Raw genomic sequence first — 22517 nt, forward strand, 5'->3', positions numbered from 1 at the left:
AGTAACACCTGATATCACTCACATATCAGCAACAATTCTAGTTTGCACCAAATGCTTCATGTAGCAATTTAACCTGCAGCTGTACAGGTCCACAAAAATCAAAGGTGGTTGTTGTTGTTAGGTGAACTGGTCACGGATCAGAAGTGCTTATCAGATAACCTGTTGTCTGTTATCCATCATCTGTCATCTGTCTGTTTGCAAACATAAGCTTGTTTGTTACCATTACCTCTTGGAGGATTATCCTAAAACATTTAAACTTTACACATACATTCATCCCATTGACTGTTTGATCCTAAAGAAAACTAGTGCTACAATATTGCCACCACAGTAGCCATCTTAAAAATCCAGTTATCACTACTTTTCTTAATTGTTGGTCATATCAAAATGGAGTTTTCACTAAAAGACATTTTATCATGCTGGTGCTTTATTAAAATGTTGTGCTGATCTTACATCCAATATGTCCACCATGGTGGCCATCTTGAAAATCTTGCTATGTCTCAAGAATATCAGTGATGGTTCCAACTCTCAAAAGTTTAAAAGAAATAGATTTAACTTGGATTCTTTTTGAGTACTGGAGCATTAGTCAAATGGTCTTTTGCTCTTCATATCTGGCAACTTTATTTTTTTAATGTGTCATTTGATAAAAATGATAGTTATTCCTTCCAGATCAACGAATGTGGCCACTGGCACTGCATAGGTTTTGGATTGTATTCTTGTTAATTCTGTCATTACTTTGCTTATTATCCAACTGCAAACAACACAGACTGAGATCTACCATTGCATATATACACCAGCTGATCAGGTCTGTGTTCTTTGTTGTACTGAATAATCTCAACAAACTCCATATACCATGATCTGCTGGCACATTATGCATTGGCAGATTTGAGTCCATGCAGTTTGCAGTTGGACTCCACTTACAAGTGAGTATAGACAGTAAGATACATTTTCAGGGTTGTTTCAAATGATATACAAATATCAAAAGTATAAGAACACATTTTTAACAGTGATTGGCTGGGGTTTTCTGTCTGCTAATGCATTAAGAATGTGACCAAAATAAATATCAGTAGTCTTTAACAGAGTGAATAACAAATCTATTTCATCAGGTGGAAAATCCACTAATTCATGAAGTAACATAAAATTAAATTAAATATTGACATGGAATAAGATGTGGTTTGTAAGTCTATTAACCTGAGTCACAACATTTTTAATCAACCAAGCAAAGTTTTCATCCTGCAGAAAGGTGAAAACTATAGATAAATAGGTAATTTCTCTGAATGCCCTACTTCAGAATTTAATTTTCTTACAGAAAGGAACTTCGGCCCACATTCGGGGAGCTTGCCACAACTATGGAGGAGCTTTATCGTCAAATGTCATACGAGATGGTGTCATTCCCAGTAAGGTGATGATATGATGGTAATGCAGGGAGCTGTTACCGTGGAAAATGATTCCATGGTAAATGTTGTGTTGCCTGAATCTGCATCATTGGATGCATCGTCTCAGTAGTATCAGCATGTACCACATCATTGAGACCAATAGAACTCCTGCATACCTTAATGGATTTGTTAGCATCTTCACAATAGTCCATAAAACAAATATGCCAGGTTAAACTAAATATATTTAGGATCATATTTATATTTTCTTACCTTTATTTTTATTCGTTTTGAAAGCTGTTAACATTATATACATTGTTTTTGATGTACAGTATCATCTGCTACAAGAATTGTGATTTTTTTAACTTTGTTACTGCTCACATAATAATTACAGTAATTTACTTTGTTACTACTCACACAGTAATTACAGTAATTTACTTTGTTACTGCTCATACAGTACTTACAGTAATATACTTTGTTACTGCTCACTCAGTAATTACAGTAATATATGCTTTGTTACTGCTTACTCAGTAATTACAGTAATATAATTTGTTACTGCTCACTCAGTAATTACAGTAATATAATTTGTTACTGCTCACTCAGTAATTACAGTAATATCCAGTATTGCTGCTCATACAGTAACATTTTCAGTATTTATTGTTATTACTCCCCCAAACATTACTACAGTACAATATATACACGCTTAGAAGTCAAGTCCAGCTGCACACTGCACAGAACTATATCTGCCATTGCATAATGTGTCATCAGATCTGAGTCTGTGCAGTTTGTTGGGTTGTAATCAGAAAACAGGCATCATAGACCCTGATCCATCAGTACATTATGCAGTGGATGGTCAGGGTCTGTATTGTTTGCAGTTGGACTATATATACTATTTTGGTAGGCATATCTAGTTTTCTTGTACGAAAATTTGAATGCTTGTATAATCTCATACTTCAGAAGGCAAGTTTGATGTGTTTTGATCATATTTATTCTCCTGTACATGTAGAATTAATTAGAAATGGAATGCATACACAAAGTCTAAAATTAGAAATTGAATGTATACACAGTCTAAAATTAGAAATGGAATGTATACACAAAGTCTAAAATTTGAAATGGAATGTATACACAGTCTAAAATTAGAAATGGAATGTATACACAAAGTCTAAAATTAGAAATGGAATGTATACACAAAGTCTAAAATTAGAAATGGAATGTATACACAAAGTCTTAAATTTTGTCTCTAATTTGCCACTTTATAATAGTGCACTTTGTTTTCTTTTTTACAAGCATTATATATTCAAGTGAATTATTGTTACATGTATTTTACATCCATGAAGAGGGGCCCCGAGTGGCCGAGTGGTCTAAAGCGCTCACCGTTACGGATCACTGCCATCTCACCTCTGTCTGCGTGAGTTCGAGTCTCGGATTCGGCCAATGTGGTTATGTGAGAAAGCTTGCCAGTAGCTTCTCGTGGGTCGGTGGTTCTTTCCGGGGGTTTCCCGGGTTCTTCCTCCACCATTTATACTGGCCGCCATGAATAGCCTATCTTGTGCTGAAAAATGGCGTTAAACCATACAACAACAACAACAACATCCATGAAGAAAAGCTAAATTATTCAGCAGAATATGTTATATTTTCCTATAGATAATACCCCTCCACCTATGAAAAGACAAACTCAGATTTTCCATGATATAAAAACAAATCGGGATTTGAGCTACAGGCATTTGGCATTTGTTCTTTAAAAAAAAGAGTTAACAAAAAAACAAATATCTTGTGTTGGAACAAAATCTGGTGCAAGTATTTGATCCCAGTGGTTTAGTCAGTCCATGGTAGAGACTGTATGAATGAGCTACTTGCGCTTCAAGGATTTCTTTTAAATAAATTGATGAAAACCAAAAACCGATTCATCTGATCAGATTTGAGCCAGGGCTGGCCAAGAGTTGTGTAAGTACTTTAATGTCTGTTGAATCAGTAGACATAGCTTTCAGTCTCCTTGCAATTTCAAGGCAACAGAAAGGAGTGAGACCCCAGTCAGATAGAGAGGAGGGGTTAAGACTTGAACTCTTTTTGTGTATTTATGATTGTGACAGTGATCTTTTTTTTTTTTTTTCATTTTTAGGATCTGACTCCATTGTCTAAGTTATTTGTTCACTTCTTGATTTCAAGCAAGCATCTTAGACCTTGATATGATATGCATTAAGTTCCTGCAGATCGGGGTCTATGCTGTTCACATTTGGGTGATGGATGGAAAGGGATATTTTGCTGGGTACTGGGTAGGGAACTATCCAGCTGGGTCAATTTTTATAGGGTCAGGTATGGGGCCCTGAGTGGCCGAGTGGTCTAATGCACTCTCCGTTACGGATCACTGCCATCTCACCTCTATCTGCATGGGTTCATGTCTCAGATTCGGCCAATGTGGGTATGTGAGAAAGTTTGCCAGTAGCTTCTCATGGATCGGTGGTTCTTTCCGGGGGTTTTCCCGGGTTCTTCCTCCACCATTAATACTGGCCACCATGTATAGCCTATCATGTGCTGAAAAATGGCGTTAAACCCTACAACAACAAAAGGGTCAGGTATCTTCACTCCCATTTTGTCCATTTTTCCCACCACCTCTCTTACACCCATTTTTGTAAACCATAAAACCTTTTTTATGTATCTTTTATTATGGTAGGGGTGGGGGCCAGCCCATTAAAATGAAATATTTATCTTAAAACCCTGCCAGGCCATGTATTTCCGTGTATTGCAAAACCCAATTGGCTGGACTGGTTACCCATCCATCCCTAGTTATTAAGATATAAATAGATTGTTCTTGGGGTTTACTGTCAGACAGTACTTTCCAAGGAAATTCATAAACAAATGCTCATTTCAAATGGATCACAAAGATAAAAATTATTTGATGAGTGTCATACATTTTGTTTGAAATTAGTGCAAATTTAAGATTCTGTTTGTCACTTATGTAGTAAAGTGAAATGAAATGAAATACATTTGGGATGCATCCATCATAATGCCTTAGCCTTCCATGATGTAGTTATAAGATTAGTGATTTAATGTGGTGTTATTATATTGTTACATATTTAAATAATTATGATATGGGCATATAAAAATAAATAATGCAGTAGTCATTTGATTAGAAACTTATGTGATATTGAAGTGCAATATTGCATTTGTTATGTATCGCTGCCTGGTCAAGAGTACATGGCCCAATAATGATAGACAAAAGTGAATGAATGTCTGACAAGGTAGGATATAAAAAGTTATTGTGGGTTTGATTATGCATGTTCTGCTTGCCTAAAAATTCACAATTGATGGAGTTGTATGCCAGCATTACCACTGAAATTTGTTTCAAAAAGGGCAACAGTTACAAAAATAGCCTTCTTTTAATGTTCTTCAGGTCCCAAAAATAAATCAAATGAAATTTCACACATTCCAATTTTATGTTAAACTGCACAGCTGACAATGTGTGTTTGTTGTGTAGAATATTCGGTGGGCATGAAAAATACACACTACAAGCAGAAAATTACCACTTTGAAGAATCTTTTACTTCATCAAGGAACTGTAAGTTTTTCTTTAACATCATTTGACCATGTACACTTTCCCAGGCAATGATATATTATAGTTGTTTGGCATACATTGTCATATACCCATCTTAAGTTTGGTGTGTTGTATTCAGGTGTTCATCTTTCCTTGTATCCATCCATTCATTAATTAACAACTGCATGTCGAGTCCATACATTTGTTGCAGTTGGAGAGATTTTTTATGAAACTTTGTTCAAATATTTATTATGATTACACATTGTCTCACATACCATAGCATGGTCTGCCCAAGTATTTATCATGATTACTCAATGTCCCATGTACTAAAGCCAGGTCTGCCCAAGTATTTATCATGATTACACAGTGTCCCACATACCATAGTTAGGTCTGCCCAAGTATTTATCATGATTACACAGTGTCCCACATACCATAGCCAGGTCTGCCCAAGTATTTATCATGATTACACAGTGTCCCGCATACCATAGCTAGGTCTGCCCAATTTATTATGATCACACAGTGTCACATGTACTATAGCCAGGTCTGCAGCCTCAAGGTCAAGGTCAGTACAAGAAAAAAACATGATTCTCTTGCTTTTATCCTTGCCTGGAGTATAACTTGTGAACCAGTCAAGATAGGTTGAATGAAACTAGCAATTTTTAGAGAAGGCTAGTAACTAGTTTTTTTCAAAAGTTTCCAATACAGAGTCCAGCAGGTTCTGAAAGCTAATTTCAAACACTGGATTGTACGTAGAATAACACCTTTTGAAAACTAGAGTCAGTGTAAAGAAATGGTACAACAGCATCATTTATGTATGCTCATGAGACCTACAGAAAATACACAACCAAGTAGGTTAAGTTAATTGTATAGGGCTTTGTGGTGCATTGCAAGACACCTTTTAATCTTGCTTATATATTGAGTCCAACTGCAAACAGTGTAGATCCTGATATGCTGTTGTATAATGCACTGGCAGATCAGGGTCTGTGTTATTTGTTCTACTGATTATTCCTTACAGGCTGCATAGGCAGCAAATCTGGGTCAGTGCAGTTTTGAAATTGGACTCGACTTGCAAGTGAGTATATAAATTTGTTCTATTTGGCTTTGTTGCATTGCAAGGTATTATGAGGTAACTGAATGCTGGTACAGCAGTCATTTCTATTGTAAATGGTTTATAGTCCTTCTGAATAGATATGTAGCTAGTTGTTGGTTGCATGGAAGAAGTCTGTGTAAACTTGTCTTTTGTGGTTCAAGATAGATGTTCAATACTGTATTTATCAATATAAAATGCCCTCCTAACTTGCAATAGCATATACCCAGTAATTCAGTTTCATAATATAATGTATGTACTTATTGCTTATTAGTTGAGTCAAACTGCAAATTGCACAAACCCAGATCTACCCAAATCTACCATGTGCTGGCAGATCTAGATATCTACATTATGTTAGGAGTAATCCATAGAACAAGTTAGACAAGACTTATAAGAGAGAATATTCGGTACCAGTAGATGATGATCTACACTATTTGTTATGCTTATGAATTCAAGCTATCAACATAGACCTGGCGAACTACACTATTTGTTATGCTTATGAATTCAAGCTATCAACATAGACCTGGCGAAGAGATCATACAACCCTGATTAGCATATGTCTTGTCTAAAGATCATACAAGTCATATTAGCATAGGCCCTGTCTAGAGCCTGTCTAGTGATCATACAGCTGGCTTAGAGCTCATACAACTGTGATCAGCATAAGCCTGACCTAGAGATCATATAATTGTGATTAGCATAGACCTTGTCTTGAGATCATGCAACCGTGATTAGCATGGACCTGGCCTAGACATCATGCAGCTGTGATTACCATAGGCCTGGCCTAGAGATCATATAACTGTGATTAGCATAGGCCTGGCCTATGAGATAATATAACTGAATAGCATAGGCCTTGCCTAAAGATCATACAACCCTAATTAACATAGGCCCTGTCTAGAGGTCATACAACTGTGACTAGCATATACCTGGCTTAGAGTTCATACAGCTGTGATTAACATGGACTTGGCCTAGAAATCATACAACTGTGATTAGAATTGATTTAGCTTAGATATCATATAATTGTGATTAGCATCGACCTTGCCTGGAGATCATACAACTGTGATCAGTATAGACCTTGCCTGGAGATCATGCAACTGTGATTAGCTTAGACCTCATCTAGATATGATGCAACTGTGGTTAGCACAGGCTTTGTCTAGAGATCATACAGCTGTGATTAGCATAGACGTGGCCTAGAGATAACACAACTCTGATTAGCATAGGCCCTGCCTAGAGATCATACAACCCTGATTAGCATAGGCCCTGTCTAGAGATCATACAAGTGTGATTAGCATTTACCTGGCCTAGAGATCAAACAACTGTGATTAACATGGACCTGGCCCTGAGATCATAAAAGTCAAATTAGCATAGGTCCTGTCTAGAGATCATACGGCTGTGATTAACATGGACCTGGACAATTCCACTTGAAGTCCTCTTTACTGGACCCTGATTAGCATAGACCCTGCCTTGAGATCATGCAACTGTGATTAGCATAGGCCCTGTCTAGAGATCATATGACTGTGATTTTCATAGACCTTGCCTGGAGATCATGCAGCTGTGATTAGCATAGACCTGGCCTAGAGATCATGCAACTGTGATTAGCACAGGCTTTGCCTAGAGGTCATGCAACTCTGAGTTTGAATTTCCACCATCAGTTAATGACATTCAAGTGTTCAAAAGTAATCCCACATGTGACTGAAACTGAAGGTCAGGTGTGCTTGATCTTTTGGTACACTGTGTCACAGCATGTATCAGTCTTCACATTGTGTCACAGCAGGTATCAATCTTCACATTGTGTCACAACATGTATCAGTCTTCACATTGTGTCACAGCAGGTATCAGTCTTCACATTGTGTCACAACATGTATCAGTATTCACATTGTGTATGTATTTGTACAGTAAATATTGTATATATAGCATGGCATTAGGTGCAAGAAGCAGTCCATTTAAACATGTTTAACAGTAAATATTTCATATCTAGGCACTGAGCATGGCATTAATTACAGGAAGCAGTCCATGTAAACATGTTTAACAGTAAATATTTCATAGCTATGCCCTGAGCATGGCATTAGTTACAGGAAGCAGTCCATGTAAACATGTTTAACAGTAAATATTTCATAGCTATGCCCTGAGCATGGCATTAGTTACAGGAAGCAGTCCATGTAAACATGTTTAACAGTAAATATTTCATATCTAGGCCCTGAGCATGGCATTAGTTTAAGGTAGCAGTCCATGTTAACCTATTTTTAAGAAAATCTCAAGAGGTGCACAATGTTACTGAAATGAGTAGGTTTAACTTGCAACTTTTTGGGAGGAGAGTATCCCATACTTAATGTATTCTGCTACCCTTTTGTGGTAAAAGTCATATAGATCATGTAGGCATTCAACACTGACTGTTTCAATAATGGGTGTCATTTGTTAGAATTTAATTCTGCATACCTTTAAGTGGTAAGTATTCACTTAATTTGGATCCTTATACAACCACATTCCTTATGAAGGTCATTGTTTAGATGCCCTGAGATGTGCATACGGCAAAGTTGATGTTAAAGTACATGGACATTTTGGACGAAGTGAACTTCAGGTTGTGATCCACTACAGTCTGGATTGAATGTCATGTACTGTGATGTCACAATGAAAGCTATGCATATTGATAAACAAATTCATACTACCCTATATTGTGACGATTCCACTTGAAGTGCTCTTTACTGGACCCAAGTTTAGTACATTGCCAACATTGTAAAAGTCCAAAGAGATCAATAATTTTTGTCTGGAAGTTTCTTATTGATAGTTAAGGTGCAGAGCATTGAATACCATAATAATGATTTTGTAGACTTTGGGTAAAGAAAAGTAGTGTTAAATTTTAAAGGGACAATTTATATTTAATTTAAAATTAGTAAATGCAGTTACATGACCTATGTGACTTTTACTATAACCTTTCTTTGCATTGTGCAATCCTATTTTTGTTGGGTCTGTTACTTTTTGCTAGGTTTATTAAATGTCTTTTTCTTATGACTATGTTTTTTGGAAGAGTGAGGTAAATGCAAGGTTCTTTATCAGCTGTTTCTGCATAAAATAACTTGTATGGATTATGTGTGTTGTCTTTCTATGTAGAAAAGTAGAACATAATTAACTGTATACAGATTTTATGGCAACTTTCTAAAATGATTCAAGTTTTGTTTAGTAGTCATGTATTTTTATATTTTTAGAACTGTAGTGTTTAATCAGTCATAAATCAGTTATTGTGCTTGTGTACCAATAAACATTATTCCATACATACGTATACATAAATATCCTAAAATGGCAGTGTTATGGAAACATGGTGCAGACGTTCAGTAACAAAGAACATGTAAGACAGTTTCTTCAGCTTAAAAATTCTATTTAGCTTGTGCATTTTCCTTTAGTCAAGTCAGACTTATAATTATTCTATTTATCACCTTTAGTCATCATTTTCTCATTTATGTGTGTTATTTACATTGCTAGCCTGTTGTTTTATTTGTTACATTCCAGTCTATTAAAGCTTAATATTAGCTAGCAATACCAAAAACTCAGATCATAATAATGTTGAAAAGATTTACCTTTATTCATGAGAATAATCAGCTTCAGATTTTACTTTTAAGATTTTGACAAATTTGTTGAATTTTAGAGTAATTTTTACAATTTTCTTAAAAGCTTTTCGTAATCTAGTACACTTATATACACTTTTATGCATCTTTGTAATATACTTGAGAAGATGTTTGTTGATAATTTCGCATTCTTTATTTGTAAATATCTCCATTATTCTTGCATATAATGCAAATAAAACTTCTGATTTTTAAAAAAAAATTTAATTAGATTTTTAATAATTGCTGCTGATGAACACGATAATAAAGATATCATACACATTTCACAGACTTGGGTCAGAAATGCCTGATAGAAATGGGTAGCTTGAATGTATATGAAATATTCTGTGTTATTTCTTTTTGTTTTTAACTGCCACAAAAATTATTGTAGAAATGCTGCAGTAAAATATTTATGAAGTGTGGTAAATATTCATGTAATATATGTATTATTATCTTCATGTAATATTTAAATATTTCATTACTTTAATTTAAATTAAGTGTTATGTAATACATTGACAGATCAGATTAGGCCTTGAAGTAGCACAACACTGAGGCTGAGGTCAAGTTTTCTTTCACAGCCAATCAAATATGATGTTACAAAAGTAAACTTCATTTTGATTGGCTGGTACAGATCTCAAGCTCAGACATATTTTTTTTAAATTTCCAGGTCAGGCTTTGCTTTATGATGTTATAGGCAAAGATGCGTTGTACTGTGGTATGTGATATATAGTATTATTATTACATAATGTAAAAGAATTCCATGACCATAATTTCCTTTTAATATGGACTATGTTATACTGAGGTACCTTACCATGAGGGAATATTGTACTTGAATCGAAACTCTTGCCCTTTATGAAATTGTTACAAAGTCAGTTGATATGGAAAATGTCTTGATGTTAAAACCCTTGACACCTGTCCCAGTTTTAAACAAGTCCAAGTAAATTGATCCATTATACATTTCAAATACAAAAGTTCCCAAATTTTTGCTGAGGATGTATATAATACTGAGACGTTTGATGTGAGGGAGACCAGTGTCTTTGATGATTCCTAAAAATCAGTTATACAACAAACAACATAGACCCACATTTGCTGGTGGATTATGTGAAGTCATACATACCTGCTATATTCCCAGGGAGTGTTGGGGGATTTTGAAACTCAAAAGGTTTGTTTTTAGGTCCAAAGGGAGGTCAGTATGCATGACCAAAAAAACCACAATGGCATCCAATTAAAAATAAGCTATCTTTTCATGTAAGCCTGTAGAAAATTATTAGAAATTCAAATGTGAATAAAATCAATTAACTTGTCTGTGTTTCTTCTAAGTTTCTAATACTAATATAGTTGGTAGACTTGGCAGTATCAGGTATCAACACCGTACACATACACACATGCAGACACTCACATAATCACAACCACAATGTTCTTAAATAAAAACAGGCATCACATTTCCATCTTTAAAATCCATACTGCAGATTACATGCATATATCACAGTAATCAAGAAATATGAGGGTTTTTTTGTTGTAGGAAAACGTTGGGGCTAAAATTTCTGAAAATCATGTTTTTCTTTAAATTATGACAATGTTGAGGGGGTGGTGGTGACCAAAGTCATGTTTTTCTTGTGACACTGCATGTTTTGCAGGTATGGGCAAATCTGGTTCTATGTTGCTATCAGGTCTTGTTTTTCAATGTGATAACCATGTATCCAAAATCTTCTGTGTGAAAAAAACATTCCATGAAGAATTGACTGGCTTTTATCAATAAGTGTGTTTGTGTGTGTGTGTGTGTGTGTGTGTGTGTGTGTGTGTGTGTGTGTGTTTTCTTCTTCCCTGTGTCAATTTTTGTCCATTTTTAATATATTTTAACTAGATGAAAAATGTTGGAATTAAGCAATGCACTTAGTTGGGTTAGATTTGTTTTATATTTTACATTGTAGAAGAATGAACAGGTTTTTGAATTTAAACTTAATCATTGCTATGAGACATATAAAACTAGAACCCTGAGTTTTATGAATTAGTTCCATTTAAATGCTCTTGGTAACCAAGGAAGACAGTTTTTTAAAAATATAGACTGACTTTAAAGTCTAACCTAACCATATACAAAATGCTCTATCAGATCAGTGCTATGTTGTTCAACTGATTGTTACTTACAAACTGCATAGACTTGCATCTGCCAGCAAATTATGCACCAGCAGATCTTGAAAAGTGCAGTTTGCATTTAGACTCAACTTGTACGCATGTATACACAATGCTCAAGAAGTTTATGTGAAAATGATACACAATTCTAAACTGCATTTATTGTTCCTCACAGAAATGATAATTATCAGAGAGAAATGTGCATTATGCAATGAATAGATTTTCAGTACAAGAAAATACCCAAATCATATTAAAAGTACATGTATATTAGTAGCAGACTTTACACACTGCTGAATTATACTCTTCTGCAATTTGGAATCAATTTCAGCTCATTTGGCCGCATATAAATGAGCTTACAAAAGTCCATCATCCTTCATGCATCAAACATTCATGAATAATTTCTTGATACCAGCCTAGAGACTTGTAAATACTTTTTAATAGAAACTGATTTGTAGGTTTATATAGCCAAGATGGCAGACTACTTGAATATTTAGCAAGACTTGTGTATATTAATCAGGTTCTCTTGCATTTGATTGACTGAGCTTGTTACACACTCTAGGGACTCTATTTGTATATAGTCATATTTATGAGGTGATTTATTATTTGATTTAGCACAGCTTATTACTGATCTTGAGGCAGTATTTCAGGTCATATTTCCATTAAGTGTGGTATACAAGTTTATATCACCAAGATCTAAGACAAGTTATGTAGGTATGACAAGCCAGCAAAGTCATGCTTTATACTAAATATCAGTCATCACTTTTATGTAAATTGAGGTTATCCTTTGTTTTAAGCGTTCCAAGTATCTTTGTTTGTTCGGTTGTTTCATTGAAATATGCATATTACTTCAGGAAAGAATGTACCTATTTTGTCTCTGTCACTTTCTTTTGTAATGAAAAATAATTAGATTTGCATTAAGTTTTTTCGTTCATGTATTTACAAATGTTAAAGAAGAGAAATTGTTTAATATTTTATGTCAGTCCGCTGGAGAATTGTTCTTATTCCACCTCATCCCCTTTGGCCTGTAACTGAAGTGTATACCCTTGGATGTCAAATACAGAATTAAATCTTAGTAAAAAGTAACATTATCAAGTTGTATTTTGTTTGGTGTCCATAACTAAATGGAAAAAAATTAAAGTGATAATAAACATTATAGTCATCTTAGTTTGTGGCATTTGCATCACTATAATTGACCTTGAAAAAAAGTCACAGATAATAATATGACCAATATACTGTATGTAATAATTGGTAAGGCATGTCAAACTTCAGACAGCAGAGAACCTGATCTGCTGTAGGATAATGCACCTGCAGATCAGGATCTATCTTGTTTGTTCTACTGATTACTCCTTAAAAAATGCAGACCCAGAACTGTCAGCACATTATGCCGTAGCAGATCTGGGTCTGTGCATATTGCAGTTTTAGAAGCAAGTATAAATGATATTTTTTTTGTTTTTCTTTAAAAAGGCATACAAGCTTTGTTACTTTTATTAATATTAATGAATGGTTGAATTTATCTCTTTGAGTCCGATGTTGCAGTATGTTTAAAAATATTACTTTCTTGCTCTAAATTAATTCTTTCTTCCTTCCTTCCTCTATTGAAAAATAAAAAATGATTATATTTCTAAATTAGTCAACTGGTACATCTTTATTATCATGTTGCTACATGTACTTATAAATCTTGAATATAGTGCTGTTGACTCTTAATGAGTCTTTTTCAAAGGCAAATACAAACAGAGACAAGACAAACAAATAAAAAAGAAAAACCATTGTGTTTGCAAAACTTTACATGACTATTTCTATAAATTTATTATGTTTTGACCAGTTTATTTCAACTTGTTGCAGATGCTGGTTTTATGAGTCTGTGCTCTTAAAATAAGAAAAGAGTTAAGACAACAAGCATTGCAAAATTTAACAAATAATTTATTTCCCATGAATGCAAAATAAAATATGAGAAAAAAGAACATATGGTTTTACGAATTAAATCCAAAAATAAGCCAAGAATTAAAAAAAGAAGTCCTAGCAATGAAAAGTTCTAAGTGAATCTCAGGTCAGATCCCGATGGAATTCAAGATGGAAGGCGATGATGTCTGCTGTGGTCAGCAAAGTGTTGTTGTGTCAACAGTATCTTGTTGAATCACAGAAAATAGTTTTCCAATTTTGAATTCTGTATAAATTCCAGTGAATGTCTTTGTCCAAGAATTATATCAGAAAACTTTTTGTATTTCCAGGGAAAACAGTTACTTGAATCCAATAATTTGAAGAAAATAAAAATTCAGCCCAAACTGGACACAACATAACACATCTTACAGTGATAGGTGTTAAAGCATGACTGAATTAATCTTTTCGAAACATCAGTTATAAGACTAAGATGCAAATCAGATACCTGGATTAGGGTCAAAAGTTCATTTTTCTGGAAACAACAATAGAAGTCTGTTAGCAGTAGACACGTTTCTTATCACGTAGTCCAGGTATGGCATTGATTCCACGTAATAATCTTACTCTGAGAAAGAATAACTTTTTTTTTAAAGTTGTTTACTAAATATGTCACAGATTATAAAGTCAGCAACTAGATACAATGTTTCTATTTTTAGTTATTTACATCAATGAATACATCAATGAAATAAAATTTTAAAAAATTAAAAAATCAATCAGGTCAAACAACTGAACTCAATTCTGGACAAAATCAAGTCCAGTAAACAATTTTAGATTACAATAACATGTAATGGAATAAAAATAAGGAAAGACCTGGTTTTGGAACTCCAGCTGGGGTTATGAGTAATTGCAGTAAGTGTTATATCATTTAAAAGTGTGGCCATGGGAGGAGAAATGTTCTGCAACTGGGGTTCTGTATAGCTTCTTTGTCATCCAATCAGATCTATGAAGGTTGATCCTTTCTCACAAAAGGATCAACCTTCAATGATCTGATTAGAGAAAAACTAAACATATTTGGTAAAAAAACGTGCAAAACAGAATATGTAATTTATCGCATCACATGTAAGATCTGTAGCCTTCAGAATGTCAGAGAAAGTGAAAAGCTACACAAAAGGATCAATCTTCATAGATCTGATTGGATGACAAAGAAGCTTTACAGAAGCCCAGTCGCAGAACACTTCTCCTTCTGTGGTCACACTTCCAACGATATAACACTTGTAATTGCTCACAACCCCAAATGGAGTTCCCAAACCAGGTCTTTCCTTAAAAGAATCAAACTCGATACCCAATTTAGAACATTGAAACCAAGCGGTTTAAACCAAGAATAGTCAGCCATGCACAGATAAAAACATCTTTTGCAGCAGACACATTTTCTTTAAAATAATTCTGTAAATTTGCTTATTAATCACCCAATAACCTATAATTAGCACTATCACAATGAAATATCTGGCATATAATTTGTGCTTACATAAATTTACTTAAAATAACAAATGTCATTATAACTCATCAATTTCTAGGTCAATATAAAATATTTTTCAGCATCTGCAACAAGTTGAAATAAACTAGTTGAAACACAATATATTTAAAGGTTTCAATACTGTAGAAATAGTCACATAAAGTTTTACAAACAACTGTTTTTCTGTTTTATTTGTTTGTCTTTCATTGTCTTGTATTTGCCTTTGAAAAAGACTCATTTTGAGTCGAAAGCGCTCAGGCTTGTTAGATACTTGTTTTGTACTGTTCGTTGTCAGTCTATTGCATATATATATATATATATGTATTATGTATTATACATAATACTAATATTACTAAAACTGTTTATCTCTATTTGTTGATAAATCGTATATATATATATATATATATATATATATATATATATATATATATATATATATATATATATATATATATATATATATATATATTTTAGTTAACCACAATTCCCATAAACTTTATTCTCTATATCTAGAAAGCATCCTTTGTAGTAGGAAGTGGAAGTTACAAGGTATAATGTGACTAGGTGGGACATGATGCTACATGTCAGCAGCATGATGTCCCAGTGCTAGAAATCACTATAAACTGCCACACTGCAGATATTGTAGCAATATGATTGAAACTTTCTTAAAAAGGTAAATCACACACACACACGTGTACACGCAGAACTTCCAACCTTCATCACACCTTTTAACCTCAGTCAATAGATTTCTTTCTTACCCAAAGTGTAAGTAATATACGAACATTGGTGAAGGTTCACGATCATGTATCTCCTTTGAATACGTTTACCAAACACATCAATGTGCTAGGATTATAAACCCCACTATCATCTGAACTCCACCCTCATAAAAGACAAAATTTCATCTTTTCTGTCCATATTGTATACTCAAAGGGGAATAACTCTTGTACGTTGCCTCCCCTTGCTGCTGACAGGTGGCACTAGTTTTAAGTTTTTGCCAGCCTGGTGGGGGCATCATTGGGGCCCTCCCCCAATGAAAATGTGATGTACCTTGCCTATGGCAACTGTTGCATCTGGGGAAACTGAGTACATTGCAACTTGTCCTTAGTCGGTGTTTTTCCTTTTCCTTTCTATCTCCTGTTTTAGTCGATGATTTCAACACATTAGGAGATTTTATACCCAGTTCTCGGCAGCCCAGTGGACACAATTCTTCCCACATGTCCAAACATGTCCTTTAGGCCTGTAAGTCCAAGAATACCGCCATTGGTGCGCACATTGCAACATCGACATCCAGCTCAGATATATTCCCGGCAAACTCAAAGTCTTGACCGATCCTTTGTCCCTCCATATATCTGTCTTGCATCAGGTTTGCCTGCTATGGAGCATCCAATCATTGATCTTTTTGCAACTAGGTAGAGTTATGAAATGTCCCAATTCCTTTCCTTTGTACCCGATACCATGTCTTGGTCCTCCAACGCTTTATCTATTAGTTTGGAGGTTCAGTTAGTCTTTGCATCTCCTCCAATGATGTTCTAAATGCTACAGAAATTGAGGGGCCTGTAGTGCAAAATGATTATTTCCTCTCTCCACTGGGACAAAACCTGGATCAATGATAGTCTCAATCTAGCGATAGATCTACCCATGAAGTTCCTGGCCAGGCCAAATCTTCTCAATTTTCCTCACAGCCACGTTCTGACCATGCCTAGACTGTCTTCTTCATGCTTGGCTTGTTGGGGGAGTCTTGCATGATAAAAAATTCATCCTTTTAGTCATGTACAAGATAAAGTCCCTCCACTATAAAGACATTTTTCTGTTCATGCAGGAAAAGTGGCACCAGGCTTCAGCTTCAGGGCTTAAGGGCTTCAGCTCACTGATCTCAAAGATGCCTCTTTCTCTCTCATCGTGCTTTAAGTGGGTAATAAGCATGACATACTCTCAGATATCGACAGAATCGAGTCGTCTTGTGAGTATCTCTGCCCATGAAATAAGTGCAATCTAAGCGATCCTTGCCTTTGACTGTAATGTCTCTATCAAAGATATCGTCGAGCCTATCAGTTGGCATGCATAGTCAACCTTCCTTTTCTTTTTACATACGAGATTTGGCTCCACAGCATTACACTCTGGGTCTGGTAGGTTCAGTCACAGAAGCAGCTACTAGACCCAATTGACATCAACACAACTTCCAGTAGTGCACCCTAACATAAACCATGTCACCTCCAGTTGTGTTGCTTGCAAGTTCGGGGATTGGGTTATTCTTCATATGGGGAATCTAGTCTTGTTCCCTCAAAGGTCATCCGATGTACAGGTAGGATACTAAACATTCCGTCTGCCTATTACCTATTTTCATTAATTTAATGTGATTGGGAGACATTCAAAGGAGAAAGCAAATTTTTCAGTAAATCATGTTTCTCCTAGAATACCCTCCCATCCTCCCCACAATGCGAGCATCTTGTTCCGCTCAGCTGAAAACTAGTGTGATCAGCAACAAGGGAGATAATTGGCAAGAGTTATTGCCCTTTGTCTATATTGAGAAAAGGTGAACTTTTGCTTTTTGGAAGACAGGATTTAGAAAGTAGTTGGGCTTATATTTCTAACACTAATTTGATCCTTTAAGTATTCTAAGAGAAACCTAATTTAAAGAAACAGTTTCACCCCTGATTACCAATAATAGGCTTCTTCCTTATCCCAAATACATGTCATCTACAAATTTTTGTCTAAGCCTGTGTTGTAGAATTAATGTTATTGTGCAGAAACCTTTAGTCTTCTTTCAGTCATACACTTTGATGTTTTACTTTTTGATCCCCAAACTATTTGGCTTCTTTTCTCCAAGTACAAGCGATCCACAAAGTTTTATTTGGGTTGATGGTTGTTGTTGTTGTTGTTGTAATTGTTGTAGGGTTTAACGCCATTTTTCAGCACACAATAGGCTATACATGGCAGCCAGTATTAATGGTGGAGGAAGAACCCGGGAAAACCCCAGAAAGAACCACCGACCCTCGAGAAGCTACTGGCAAGCTTTCTTGCATACCCACTTTGATGGGTTGATGGTATAAAACTAAAGGTATAATGTGGAAATGAAAAAGATAGTGGATGGGTGGATGCAAGTATAAATGGACAGATGTCATAATGATACATTCTCTGCATTTTAGAGGGAATATAAAAATAGTATAAAAATAGTCTTCTTTTGTAATCTGTGAATTCAGCATTCTTTATTGCCTACACAGTTTAATGTATTTTGTGGTTGTTGAAAAATGATGAATTTAAAGACCTAATAAACATATTTTTGTGGAAACAATAGCACCCCTTCTCAAATCAACATCTTTAACTAGACATTTTTTTCTTCACAAGACCGCACAATTGCTAACCCATGAAAAGAACTGAACTTAACACAATTCTTCTTCAAGACATGGGGTCTTGGCTCCATCACTCCACAGGCATTATAACCTTGTACAAGTCCCTCGAAGGGACTAACTGCAGAGTGTTGAAACAATCTCTTGTATTGTTGAAAATAAGTTTTTTAAACTGGCCTCTGTGGCAGCCCTATTGGATGCAAGATGGGCACCATTTTAATTTGGGACAAACTAGATACCATTAAGAGACTTCTGGTGAAAACTCGATGTTGATTTGATCCATCTGTTCAAGTCAAATAGTGACAAGATTTGTAAAATGTTCATTGTGAGATCATAAAAGTAGTAGTTATAGCAAGATTCTCAAAATGGCTGCCATTGTGGCCATATTGATGTCAGTTTGGCGTAATTTTCCGTATAGGACCAGCAAGACCCTTATAACAGATCTTAATAAAACCTCCATGCTGAGGTGACCACCCATTCATGATAAGTAGCAATGACATAATTTTCAAGCGGACTGCAAAGGTGGCCATATTGGATGTCTAAGCAGAACCATTCTCATTTAGACCAACTATAGTCTGACTCTACATCCCCGTTTGTTTGTACCCCCTACCAATTTCAAAAACGAGAATGTTTAATGTGATAAAAAGTGCACAGAATTAAGTTAATTGAATTATTGATTTATAATTTCTAACCTGACTGTGACCAGAATGGCATTAATGCTGGCATCCCCTGCACCATTTCATGCTTAATGGACTTTCCATACTAACATGGCACCATATTGCGTACACTATAGGCTTGTTTATTTCCATCAGACGACATAATGATGTAGTTCATCCTGTTCGGCAACTGCTGAATAATTGCGTAAATTACATAACATTGAGAGTTTGGAATTATATCCCTCTGCATATATGAACATAGAAATTAAATCGCTTGTTAAATCCACATGAAGAGCAAATTTGTAGTTCTCATCATTTTCCTTTGCTTGATTCAACATTGTAAATATCAGAAGCAGACGACTTATGTATGTACATCTGTAGTCGTGATACACCCCTTTGCTGAAAATGGACTTGTCCAGAAACTGGAAATGGATCTGAGTATGTCTATCTGTTACACTGAAAATTTCCGTTAAGCACGAAACGTGCATAAGATGACAGTGTTAGGGCCACTCTACTCAGAGTCAGGTTAGAAACTATAAATCAATGAATGAATTGACTAAGTTCATTGCACTTTTTATCAGATTAAAGGTATCGATTATTTAAATCGGCAGAGGGGTACAAACAAACGGGTTTGTATTATCAGACATTAGACATTATAAGAAGTCTTCGGGTGATACCCCCTTGGTGACACGACTTTCCGTTCAGGAAGAGTAGCTATAACAGAATTTTCAAGATGGCTGACATGGTGACATCAGATCAGCACCACTTTCATTTAGGACCAACTAGATATCACAAAAAGTCTTAGTGAAACCTCAATCCTGATATAACAATCCCTTGTGAGGTGCAGCACCAAGATTTTCAAAATAACTACTTTGGTGACCATGTCAGTTGCCTGAGCAGCATCATGTTCATTTGGGACCAACATGGCCTGAGATGAATATGTGTGCAAAGCTTCATGACAATGCCCCATGTAGTTTATGAGAAGCAAACAGAAACTTGTGGTAATTGATGGATGGATGGACACTGGATGATAGACAACAGATTCTTCTGGTCTACAATCAGTAGAGTTAATAAAAATGGCCTCTAGTCAACTTGCCCATGAATATATTTCAGGGAGGGCAAGGCCATATTAGAGTTGGGCAATGTTCTGAAGGGAAAGAGAAAAGACAAGTGAGACAAAACTAAGAAACACTATCAAAATCAACTTTTATTCCAAGCTAAATTTGCAGTTAACAATATTGTTGTATAGAATGAACATCTGATGCTAACCTTGGATAGAGGCTTTTGACTTACTGACTATATCTCTCTTGCCCAGATAATCCTGTCACAACTCCAGCAAATATCCAATACAATACATAAACATACTAAAGTGACCCCGACTTGTTGGCAATGCAACTCGATGCTCAAAACCTACACAGAATTCTGAAACTCAAAATGGCAGGAAGCTCTTTAAACTTGTCAACAGTGGGGGGGTTTAGGCCAATAAAATTACTAGGTATGATAAGACCCCATGATATTAATGTTTTCGAACCTGTTGAGAAACACCTTTTCTTATGGTGTTTTTTTTTTCCTTCCCCTTTTAATACTTGTCCAAAATAATGCCTTTAATTTTCCTCAAAATAAATAGTCTCAATATCATTTATGATCTTCCATTATTACAAGTAAATATTTACTTAAGAAATTAATAGATGATTAACTGGACTGCACAAATCTTCCCATTCCATTTCCATACCAGTCTATAAAATTGGATTGTACTGATATTTAACAAACTGTTCCCATGACAGTCTATATAACTGGATTGTACAGATCTTTACCATACTATTCCAAAACCAGTCTGTATAATTGGATTGTACAGATCTTTACCATATTACTATTCCCATACCAGTCTGTATAATTGGATTGTACAGATCTTTACCATATTACTATTCCCATACCAGTCTGTATAATTGGATTGTACAGATCTTTACCATATTACTATTCCCATACCAGTCTGTATAATTGGATTGTACAGATCTTTACCATATTACTATTCCCATACCAGTCTGTATAATTGGATTGTACAGATCTTTACCATATTACTACTCCCATACCAGTCTGTATAAATGGATTGTACAGATGTTTACCATACTATTCACATACAGTCTGTATAATGTACTAGTAAAATGACCGAAATTCTGTCAAAATCTCTCCAATTTGACAAAATTATGTATAGATCCTGAGGCATACACTGCATCTTGCCAAGTAATTCTATATATACAACTCAACATAATTTGATTTTTGAATTTCAGTTTTCCTCGTATTAACTCAAAGATAGAGGCTTTCTGCCCATCGGCAACAATGGGACATAAGTAAATTAGCACAAAATTGTTTTAGTAGTTATTATTTTTAAAAAAGTATGCATGAATATGGATTAACAGCATAAAAGCACTATCATGGCTAGTCAGTGCTGTGTTTAATTATCCCTAAAAAACAAACAAAACAAAAGAAAGCCAAAAATGGGCAAAATCCTTAAAATACAAACCCTTTTAAAAAGTCCAAGACCTCAGCTGGGACAGCATCCCAGGGCTAAAAAGATCACATTCAATAATGTGTTTGAGGATATATCAGGTTTTTAAATTTTAGTAGATTCTGTACTTACTGCCATTATAACACTTAAAAAAAATGATGGATTTCTTGCCATAACAGCTGCTTCACAAAACTTAATTTTATATATATGATACAGATCTGTGTGCATCAGTGCCATTCCCAGTCACCACACAGTATCGAAAATGCTTGCAAACTCTTTCAGCTATGGATTGTATATATGGATGATATAAGTTCATATCTGCCCAGCCAAGAACTTGGGAGTAAACTCTACACACAAAAAAGAAACGATTTCCACGATTTATTTCACACATGATTTATTTAAATAGCCACTAAAGAATTAAGTTTCATTTGCAAGGCATGACGAATTGAGGTGGGGGGCAAAAATATAATGATGTCTGTAAATAATGTCTGAAGAAGTAACAAAACTCTTGAATTTTTAATTGCTTATTCCTTCAAATTATTAGTAATATCCTATGCATCTTCAACATAGCATTGGATTTTTTTAAAAACTCTCCAAAAATCTGTCAATATAATTTGCAACATAACATAGATGACACGTAGGACATAAAGCGTAATTTAATACTGCCAAAATTACTTCCCTTGGTAAATCATACAACCAGACAACATAAACCAATGCATCCTACTTCACACAATCAATCAGTAATTATTCTTATATCCGTACCAAGATTAAGATCATCTGATGCTCTCACATGACACATTACAAGCTGATAAACTAATATTCCAGATTGTAAATAGTCATACACCCATACAGTATATCCCAAAGCTCCTCCAATACTCTCAGATGTAATTGTACTAGTGAACATTATAT

The 22517-nt window shown here is 35.0% G+C and overlaps 1 protein-coding gene across 1 annotated transcript in view; it reads left to right on the top strand.

Moving 5' to 3' along the window:
- LOC149806747 (tyrosine-protein kinase SYK-like) overlaps positions 1-12862 on the top strand; it is a 99022-nt gene extending 86160 nt beyond the window's left edge. Inside the window, exon 16 of the mRNA XM_089957142.1 lies at positions 1307-12862. Coding sequence (XP_089813268.1) covers positions 1307-1403 — 97 coding nt within the window. The 3' untranslated portion in view covers positions 1404-12862. The remainder of the gene's footprint in view (positions 1-1306) is intronic.
- Positions 12863-22517: the final 9655 nt, after the last annotated feature.

The sequence above is a fragment of the Sinohyriopsis cumingii genome, chromosome 1 (assembly GCF_028554795.1).
Source record: "Sinohyriopsis cumingii isolate HCF-2022 chromosome 1, ASM2855479v2, whole genome shotgun sequence".
NCBI lineage: Eukaryota > Metazoa > Mollusca > Bivalvia > Unionida > Unionidae > Sinohyriopsis > Sinohyriopsis cumingii.